This window comes from Monopterus albus, unplaced genomic scaffold (assembly GCF_001952655.1).
Source record: "Monopterus albus unplaced genomic scaffold, M_albus_1.0 scaffold50.1, whole genome shotgun sequence".
NCBI classification, from domain to species: domain Eukaryota; kingdom Metazoa; phylum Chordata; class Actinopteri; order Synbranchiformes; family Synbranchidae; genus Monopterus; species Monopterus albus.
This window is the reverse complement of record NW_018127930.1, coordinates 5,124,997-5,135,732: the sequence shown is the minus strand read 5'-3', so window position 1 is coordinate 5,135,732 and position 10,736 is coordinate 5,124,997. Positions and strand designations below refer to the sequence as shown.

The following is a 10,736-nucleotide window of genomic DNA, read 5'->3' as shown; positions in this document are numbered from 1 at the left end:
AAAAAAAAAAAAAAAAATCAACTGGACTTGGTTTTAGGTAGAAGACGTTTCACCTCTCATCCAAGAGGCTTCATCAGTTCTGTCCAACTGGTGGTGAGCAGGAGGTATTTATCACCCTGGGTGTTCCAGTCCTTTGGTGGCCCACAATGTCCTCTAACAACTCAATCATTAGGGTCCGGTTTTGGTGAGCGTCGTTACCTGTCTTTGAACCCTCACCTGTGGACCGACGCCTGTTGTCCTGGTGGGCATGTTTGGGCAGAGATCTCAAAACAGAGTTGTAGATGGGTGAAAAGTTGTGTCTTAGTCCACCACCCTCATTTAGTGAGGGGTGTTCTATTTGGACAAAAATGAACATGAAACATCTTCTACCTACCAGTTGATTTTTTCTACGTTTTTTCAGCTTACCATGACCTGGATGACTAAGAATCTGTACAGACATGTTGCTACTCACTTTGGGAAGGTACTTAGGAAGTGCTTTGTTAGGATGATAAGGCTCTACGAGGTCTTTATGATACAATGGAGCCTTGTTATTAAGGGCTTTGTATGTTAGGAGAAGGATTTTAAATTCTATTCTGACTTTTACAGGGAGCCAGTGGAGAGAAGCTAATATGGGAGAGATATGATCTCTCTTGCTAGTTCCTGTCAGTACTCTGGCTGCAGCATTTTGGATTAACTGGAGGCTTTTTAGGGAATTATTGGGACATCCTGATAGTAAAGAGTTACAGTAGTCCAGCCTGGAGGTAACAAATGCATGGACCAGTTTTTCAGCATCACTTTGAGACAGGATGCTCCTGATTTTTGCAATATTACGCAGGTGAAAGAAGGCAGTTCTAGAGACTTGATTTATGTGTGATTTAAAGGACATATTCTGATCAAATATGACTCCAAGATTCCTCACAGTAATACTGGAGGCAAGAGCTATGTCATCTAAAGTAACTATATGATTAGACAGCAGATTTCTAAGGTTTTCAGGCCCAAGCACAATAACTTCAGTTTTGTCAGAGTTTAGAAGTAAGAAGTTGCAGGTCATCCAGGCCTTTATGTCTTTAAGACATGCTTGAAGTTTGACCAGCTGACCTGATTCATTTGGCTTCATAGATAAATATAACTGAGTATCATCTGCATAGCAATGGAAATTTATGTTGTGCTTCCTGATAATATTTCAGTTTGTGTGGAACATTTGTCATTGACATGAACAAATTGAAATCTTTCTGATAAATAAGATTTGAACCAACTTAGCGCAGTTCCTTTAATCCCAATAACATGTTCAAGTCTCTGCAGTAAGATGCTGTGATCAGTGGTGTCAAAAGCAGCACTGAGATCTAAGAGGACAAGTATGGAGACAAGTCCTTTGTCCGAGGCTAGGAGAAGATCGTTGGTGACTTTCACCAATGCGGTTTTTGTACTATGATGGACTCTAAATCCTGACTGAAAATCCTCAAACAAATCATTCTTGTGCAAGTGGTCACATAACTGCTTTGCAACAGCTTTTTCAAGGATTTTGGAAATAAATGGGCGATTGGATATTGGTCTATAATTAGCTAGGACACCTGGGTCAAAGGTAGGCTTTTTGAGTAGCGGTTTAATTACTGCAAGTTTAAAAGCCTGTGGAACATAACCTGTTAATAGAGAGAGGTTAATCAGATCTAGTATGGATGTGTTGATTAGGGGCAAGCCGTCTTTGAGCAGCCTGGTCGGGATGGGGTCCAGGAGACATGTTGATGATTTAGATGAAGCAATTGTTGAGGTCAACTCAGAGAGATCTATAGGGGAGAAGTAGTCCAAGTATAAATGAGGTCTTACAGATGTTTCTAAAGCCATTGTAGTAGATGGCACATCTGCGAGAGCTGTGGGAGTGGTCCGACCAAGTTTTTCTCTAATAGTTGTAATTTTATTTGTAAAGAAGCTCATGAAGTCATTGCTGCTGAGATCTAAGGGAATGATGGGTACTTAGCTAAACTAAGCAAAAGCACCTGATCAGTCTTTGGTGCCATTATGACCAGATCATTGCAAACCTGCTCTGCACATACAGTGTACTGCACCAGCAGGATTATAGTAAACTAGAATATCAGAGCCGATATGTTTCATCATTGACATGGTAATCCCTGTGAAACTTCAAATAGAATTAAATAGGTCAGATCTACACACACACAGAATTACACACACTTAAAAGACTCTCAGCAACTCAGTTTAATTGACTAAAACTTTTACACATGCTTTGCACAAAAATCCATTAGATTAATCTATTGGTTAATTTCCCTTATCCCATTAATCACTATACCCAATAGGCTTGCAAATACAAAAATCACTGTAATCAGCTTATTGCATGTTTCCACATTTTCTGCAAACAAAAGCACCAGCAAAAACAATCCAACATGTTTTATTGCAGATTTAGAAGTCCTATATCAAAGAAAATAGAAATGGGAGTACGGTCCAAAGGGCATGTGACTCTCACCTCTTCTCACCCCCCTGGAGGATTTAAGGATTTATTCTCAGTTGTAGCACTTCTGCATGGTATGGTAAAACTGCAGAAACTGGCACATTCAAAAGCCAGTAAGCCTAACTCGAGGAAATCAAACTAGTAATGACTTATTAATTTTTTATTGATTAGACCATTCATTGTGAGGAAAGAGCGAACACTTATTGAAATGAGTGTTTTGAATGTATTTAATTTTTTACAAGATTACAGGTATTATCTTTAGTAAACATAGACCACTGTCCTGCCCTTGCACTGATTTACAGAGAACTGTTGATTTTGGAGCAATATCCTGCAGCTGTTAAACAATTTTTTTTTGTCTTGAGGAGTCTCACTTTTGTTCCTTCTACAAAATGTCACGGCTAATTTTATTAATGAAGGATCAAAGACAAACACCACTAACTCCCCTCAGCACAGCGATATCCTTTATCTGTTATCCCCTGGATAGAAGCTGAGGACATAATTACACCAATACTTGTAATCTAATCTACAAATGAATTTACCTGCATGTTAATTAAAAGAAAACCCCACTCTTACTATATGTACCTGTATACACTTGATTTCCCATAAATTATTTCTGAATGAAACTATTATTACCATCCTTGTTGCCCAGAACCCCCTACCCTTAGCTCATTGTGTGTAAATAATATATACTGTTTATACGAATATGCAGTTTGTTACTACACCATTCTTACTTACTCTATCTGCCACAATGTATCACATCTACACACTCCAAAATACAGGTTGGTCAATATGATCATGAAAAAGAGCTTCACTTCCATCACGATGGGTCATGTTAAGTTGCTGCATGCCAAGTAAGAGTACTGTACTTTGTCAACTTCTCACACACCGCGTGATAAACTTGATAAAGTTTAATGTGGGATCGTTGTAAGAATTTCCCCTCCTCACTCACAGAGCTGTTCGCCCGCTTCACTCCCCTGCTCAAAGCCGCACCAGGCCAGTCGACTCATTATCGCTTAGCGCTCACCTTGGATTGCATCCCACTCCCCTCAAGTTGCACCCACTTACTCCAAAAAAGGGGGAAAAAATCTGCATGTATTAAATACATTAGAAACGTCATTATTGGGCTTGGAATGGACAGTTTTTGACTGAAAAGTGTTGGATAACTCTGCAAGACAGATGTATTTTAGGTTGGGCAAGGGCATGCGTCAGTCTCATGGCATGAGTGGGAGATAGGGCAATGCTCCCTCCTTTAAAAAAACAAACAAACAAACAAAAAGCACTTTGTCTAAAATCTCCCCGCTTTCGCTCACTCCGCTCACATGCTCTGGTTGTCAGTGACTTGGAGCTCACACATTAAAGTGTTGATTGTAATAGGTGACATTGCCAAATTCTGCTTAGTGGCATTCAGTATGACCCAGTTGTGAGACAGTGGTTGAAACTTGTCCCAAAACCAATGATGTTTTTTTTTGCATTTTGACTCATTTCTATTCACACTGTTAAACAAATGGCAGCATCACTATCTATAATTAACATTGTACACCTACATGTCCACACAGAGGTCTGTAAATAGTGAGAATATCTATAACTGAGTTTAATGCAGAGCATATATTTGTAGATAGTGAAGATGGTGCATCTTAATGTTAACATATTTTCACTTAGAATTAGCTTCTCATATCAGAGACTAGACGAGTGGTCTTTCCCAGGGAGTTTTCTTTACCCAGGAGTTTCTTAGTCCTTGGTCTTTAAAATGTTAAATTAGAAGAAATTTGCTGCTCCCAAGACCACTTGGCATCTTTTCCCACCTACTTCATTTGCTCTGATGTTGCTTTATCTTTCAGCCCTTAAGCTACATATTCTCATATAGCCTCATCATTTTGACACTTGCATAACAAACTCAGGGCAGAGTGCACTGTCAAATGTTGCTCGCTGATTATGTGAAATTTCACAGTGAACATTTTGTTGACTCTTAATTATAAACCTAAAATAAGGCAAAAGTCAAACAAGCTCACCAAATAAACTAATGAGATCCTCTCAAGGCATTCAAAGAGCCTTGACATTTTGAGAACTCTGTTTTGGAGAAATTGCTGCCATTCTGCAGCTTGGATTTGGTAAGAAGACTAGACTGAGTCAGAGGGGAGTTAACCCTTTTCTCTACAAGTCACACACAGGTGCTGCACAATCTATTTTAATCACTGTCTATGTCCTAGTCATTTTTTCCCCGTTCGTCTTTTCTTCCATCTGACCAAGCAATCATTTATCAATCTACACATTCATCCATCCATCCATCAATTAATCAGTCTTTGTCAGTTGGTTTTTCTGCTTTACTCTATACCTGATTTTATTTAATTTTTAAATATCTGCTCAGACTTTGAACACCTGCTGACTACTTACATTGAAATGCTTCCTTGTGCACAGAGCGGGAAATTAGATATTACTCTGTGAACACAAACACACATACACACACTGCTGTAGCTCAGGAGGTGGCACGTGTCCCAGAACCCTGAAGTCTGTGTGTGTGTGTCTGGTATTACTCACACTGTGGGGTCCTAAATTTGTTTAGTCTGTTTACTATGTTGCGCTGTGGGGGACTCATCTTCCTTGTGGGGACCAGATGTCGGTCTCCATCATATAAATCATTAAATAATTGGGAAAGGACTTGGTTTAAGGGTAGGGGTAAAGTTTTAGGATTAAGCAAGTAATGGTTATGGTTAAAGATAGGATACGTCTCCAGGAAATGAATGTGAGGCAAAGTAATGTCCCCACAAGAAATGAAAACTGGTGTGTATGTGTGTGGGGCCTTTCTTTTTTATTATTTTGGGATGGAAAACCAGGAGCACACTAGCTTTAAGGGGACCAATGTCACTTGTGGGGAACAGAGTTTATCAGATTTTACAAAAACAACGCTGTCTAAAGTTAAAGCAACTGTCAGCTGTGGTTAAGGGTAGGATAAGGGTTAGGTATTAGACAAGTAGCAGTTATGGTTAATATTAGGGTTAAGTCTCTTTGAAATGTCTATGTAAGGTCCCAGTAAGCGACAAAGACAAGTGTGGTTATGTGTGTGTGTGTGTGTGTGTGTGTGTGTGAGGATGCTGTAAAAAAACAATGATGCTCTTTGTGTCCTCCCCCACCCCAACCCCAGACATTTGTGTGTATATGTGTGTGGAAAGTCAAAGACACAAATACTCTTAACTGGAGTGTGCACTCACTGATATGCAATAACTGCACTGTTAGTGCAGAGGTTTACAGCATATGGCTGCACTACATCATTTTGTGTGAGGGTGTGTCTACTTGCACTTATGATAGAGTATTACCTGTACACAAAAATAAAAATACACACCTAAAGCTGCACTCAGCAGTTGCCTTCTCAACATAATGATCAGTGATGAACCACCCCAGTGATGAATTTAGTGTTTACTCTTCTTACTGAAATTGACCAGGCTCATTCCATCTCAAACCAGCAGTCAAGGCTGGTTGTCATCAGTTGTGACTGGGAAATGTTTTATCATTTTGGAGCAGCTACTGTTTATGGGTTGTTTTGGAAGGCACTTATAATTTACTTTACTATTTAGGTGCTGTAAGGTCTTGATGCTGAAAAACACCTCATACCTCAGAAAGTTCACAGCTTGTAGCTACATAGTTACTTGAATCATTTTAAAGATGGAAAACTGTTTAATTGAACATTTGATATTTTCTGAAGAAGTTTCTACATAAAACAAGAGGCAGGCAAACCAAAAAAAGTCTTTACAGATTTTAAATGTTGCAAAAATGGCATGTAAAAAAGTGGTGATGATATTCAGACTAATTTTGTTCTTACTTTGTTTTCCTCCTGAGTGGGTACTGTGTAGAAAAAGAACTGTTCACATAGTGTAGCCAAAGCTATATAGAGGTAATTTAGAGAGTAGTTGAAGAACAATTTTGTCCTTGTTGTGAAAGCAGTGAAATGCCTTCAACGTATATTGTTGACTCCCTGTGCACTATTCATTTTGCATTCACCTCTGGAATAGACCAAAATTCCAAAAAAAGTGTTTTTCTTGTTTAGGCATAACTCTAGGAATGGATGTAGTCAAAGAATTGGCATTATGGTTTTGATGTTGCTGCTCATCACAAGCATGGGCTGTGTGAATTAGCAGCCAATCACAACTCAGCTTATAGTATGTATGACATGGATAAATAAGAGCATTGCTTTGCTGAAAAGAAAGACGATTAATATTTTACATGTCAGCACAACTTTGGATTACCTTAAGCCAGCCTGAAAGAAAGAGACAGAGTCAGACAGAGAGAGGGGCTTGTTCCCAGTTGTCTAGGTAGTAAGGTGTAATAATAGACTGACTTTGTTGCATTTCTGACAACACTACACTGCTCTACTCTGTGTGGTGCTGAAAATTTTGCTTCATGTTTAGACAGTGGGATGCTGAAAAACTCATCAAAGAATTTGTTAATGCATCTGTACCTTTGGGCATATGCTGCTAGGTGAACACAGCCGTCAATCAAATGTTTTACTTGTAACCTTATCTATTATGGAGAACATTCACTCTCCTCGTGCACTGCATAGAAACACTGTATCCACACAGTCGATTTCAGCACCATGGACAGAGCTTGGTTGAGCTCCTTAATTTTAGCTCTGTTTGATGCATTTTTTCTCAGACTTCCAAATTTGATGCTTTATGGGAAATCAACATAATCAACCTGTGTCACGCCACTTAACCAAGATCAATAGTGAACAAGAAAAGAATTGAAAATCCTCCTTCCTTCTTCTGAAAGGATGCAGGGGGGGGAGGAAAAAAGACCAACAATATGAGGAAGAAATGTTTCTGCCTCAATTCTCCGACCTTTGTCTAAAATGTGAACCACTGAATAGGCCATATACGTCCACTTTCAGGTCTTTGAAATGAGGTACACCTGTTTTGTGTAGATTTAACTGGCCTGCGTTCATACAGATTGACAGACTGGTGATGTTCATTTGTCACAGGTCATCTGTATTTTTCTTTACCATAACATCTGCTACACCTGTACAGTCACGACCTACAGTGCAGTATTCAACAGTTAACAACAGTTGATGTATGTCATTCAACTTTATTTTACCTCACTGTGGCGCCTGAACTCCCTCTGCACAACGCTGACGACTGGCACCTGAAGCGCCAGCGAGACAAACTCCAACTTGACGAACTCATCCCGGTTCCGTGGAAAGGCGATCATGGTGGAAACTCCCTGCACGACCACGGTGTGACACACGCTTTCCACGAAGGACAGCGGGTCCTCGTTCTCGGAGCTGCCTTCGGAGGAGAAGGAGAACGCTGGCAGCTCCCCGAGTCCAGACCCCACGGCCATGACAACCTCCAGAGTTAAATTGTAGGGCAGCACTCCGGCCCGGTTCAGAGCCTCGACAGCGAGCAGGACTGAGTCTCGGGGTGCGAACACACGGTTCTCCCTCGAGGTGTTCTCCTCTCGCTGCCTTGTCTGACTCTTACTCCTGTTGCCCCCCCGCTGGCTATTAACGGTGCCTCTAGTCCTGAGGTTTGAGTATCCAGGCGCCCTGGCACTTATTTTATCCGGCTTTTCCATGTCCAGCCGCGTGCCTCCCTTGGTGTCCCAGTCCTCAGAACTGCTGCCAGCAGTGGAAGAGATCAACCGCGGCTGAACGTGCAGAGTCCCGACCCGAACCGTGTGGCCGATCCGTTTCAGCACCTGGCACGGCTGCGGGTGCGAGTGAGCGCACGGCGGGAGAAAGACGAGAGCGCACAGTAGGAAACATAATGGTGGCGAGACACCGGTGCCTGCTCGAGTCGCTGGGTCATTCATCATCACCATCGTCTATATCCTCACCTCTCCAGAGCCGGACCAGATGCCCCGTCCAACCACAGACCGGTCGAACACCGGGGCCGCTATGTTGGTCCACCTCCTGGCCCCTCGCGTGTGGCCCTGGTGCACCGCTGAGACCAGCTGCAGCCCCCGCTCCAGCTCTAGCTCGCGGTAAAGTTGTGCGTTTCTCCACGGACACAGACAACAGGCTGCTGAGGCGCGAGATTAGGCACGAGCGGCGCACGAGCAAAAAATTATTCCTGAAAGCGCTGTTTTTCATCTCAAAAGATTTTCATCATTCGAGCCTTCAGATTACTAAACAGACCATGGGATCAAGCGGTAAAATTTTCCTATATTCCAGTGGCTGACAAAAATATGAAATAGGGGGTAGGCAAGCGCAGAAGAGGAAATGCCGGGGGAAAAAAGGTCAGTGCTCATCAAACACATTCCAAAATAGTGTAACCCACCGCTGGAAACATCTGATGGCTTGGAAAACCAATTATCCCATTATCATCCAGAAGGCATTGCTTCATCGCGCTACTCAAGATAAATGATTTCCCTCCTTGTTAAACACCGGAGGTGAAGCTCTCCAGAGCGCGTGCGAGCTGCTTGGCTCCAGTCAACCTGACACTTTGTGCAGGGGAGACCTGGGGCCGAGAGCGCGGTCTTCTGCGCACGTTCCAATGAGACTTACTCTCAACCTTTTTAACCCCCCCACCTCAAAGTTTTATTTTTAACACGTGAGCAGTTACAGTAACACGTTTCCTGTGAAACACATCTGAACACAATTCACACTTTTTGTTTGGGGGGGGGGGGGGGAACATTTAGGGAGGGGGGTGGCTTTTTTTAGAATGTCTTTTATTCATAAAAAAACAACTTTGCATTAGTTTGTGCAACATACTGAACTAGATATAATCCAGATGGATTAGTGAGATTGCATTGTAGATATTCCCTGTGTGAGTGTGTGAGGGTGTGCTTGTGCTCAACCAATCTAAGCAGTCACCTAAGACTGTTTTATTCAATGACATAGGACCCCCAGATCATTAACAGGAGCTGAAGGAGCCACTATTCAACTAGTGTGCCTCCTACTGTGGTAACATCACAGGTCAGATGTAACAGTTATCACAATCAACAGCCTCAGTCTGAATATTGAACCAGATAAATGATTGATTCAGTAGTCTGATCTAGATTAATGATTGGCTAATGGTCTGGTTTGAAATGGAAGGCACGCTTCCTGGGGTACTGTTAGATCAATGAGCCTGATTGATCTAATACAGCATGACTGCAGATGATGGGACTGGAAGGAATGGTAAGAGAGACGGAAAAGAGACTTTGACAGGAGAGGAAGTGGAAGAGGTAGTGACCAGATGGGTAGGAGCAGAAGGAGGAGGGAGAAGTAGTAGTTTTGGAGGGGGAAAGGAAGCACAGGTGATAAAAATGGAAATGGAGGATTGATGGGAGGAGAAAAGATGGAGAGAGAAGAGGAGCAAATGAGGAGATGAAGGAAAGCATGGAGAAGTGTAGAGACAGAAGAAGAGGAATGAGGAGAGCATGTAAATGAAGGCAATGTGAATGAAAGACAGTTGTTACAAGACACCACTTCAGCTGCAGCCTTTTTTTATAGAATCAAGGGTATTCCAAACATGAGAAAGCTGTTTTATTGGAGAAGATTAAACAGCTGGGGAAAAAAAAGAAATTACATTAAGAGGGGTATTCAAGAAGGGATTAAAGAATGAATCTGGATCTGTGAAAGAACCATCATATTTTTGCTGTTTACTATATAAAAAGAGATCAAATAGTTACATTAACCAAAAGGGGTCTGTGTGCTCCACAGGCCATTAGAGAGCCTGTGGCCTTATGCAGATGACTGTCCTGTGTCTGTATCTTAATATTCTGTCCCTCTCATGTATGTAGCTGGGGATGACATAGTCCAGTACACCACCTTCAACTATGACCTTAGTAAAAAAAAACATATAATTGAGTTGACACATTTGACAATTTCACCAAAAACTGAAACATTTTGAGCCTCATAAACACATTTATTGCATTGAAGTATGTGTACACAATAAAGTGGCTTGTGTGTGTGTGTGTGTGTGTGTGTGTGTGTGTGTGTGTGTGTGTGTATCTATCTAGATAGCAAGAGAGAGACCAAAGCTGCACTTAAAAAAAGTTGATGTTTTGTCAGCAGGCCTTTGTCTTAGTTTTTCCTCTTAGCTGCTGGTCTGTCTTGCCGTCCACTTTCAATTTCTTTCTCTGACTTATTTATGTTCTTTCTTTCTTCTTACCTGTCCTCTGTCATTCTGTCTTCTGGCTTATGGGCTCATCTGATTTCACATGCCTGTCCACCTGCCATATTGGTACACCTATAAGTCTTTCTTCTCTTTTGTTCCTGTCTGCATACCTGTCTGATACCTTGTCTAATTGATTATTCATCCATGTCCGCATGTGTCGACTTTGGTTGTCTGATTTGTGGACCACATCCTTCAACTGCCAGTCT

The 10,736-nt window shown here is 41.7% G+C and overlaps 1 protein-coding gene across 1 annotated transcript in view; it reads right to left on the bottom strand.

The window, feature by feature from the left end:
* The window catches only part of grin3a (glutamate receptor, ionotropic, N-methyl-D-aspartate 3A), a 38,249-nt gene extending 29,397 nt beyond the window's left edge, over nucleotides 1–8,852 (bottom strand). Inside the window, exon 1 of the mRNA XM_020601143.1 lies at nucleotides 7,523–8,852. Within this exon, the coding sequence (XP_020456799.1) occupies nucleotides 7,523–8,248 (726 nt within the window). The 5' untranslated portion in view covers nucleotides 8,249–8,852. The remainder of the gene's footprint in view (nucleotides 1–7,522) is intronic.
* Nucleotides 8,853–10,736: the final 1,884 nt, after the last annotated feature.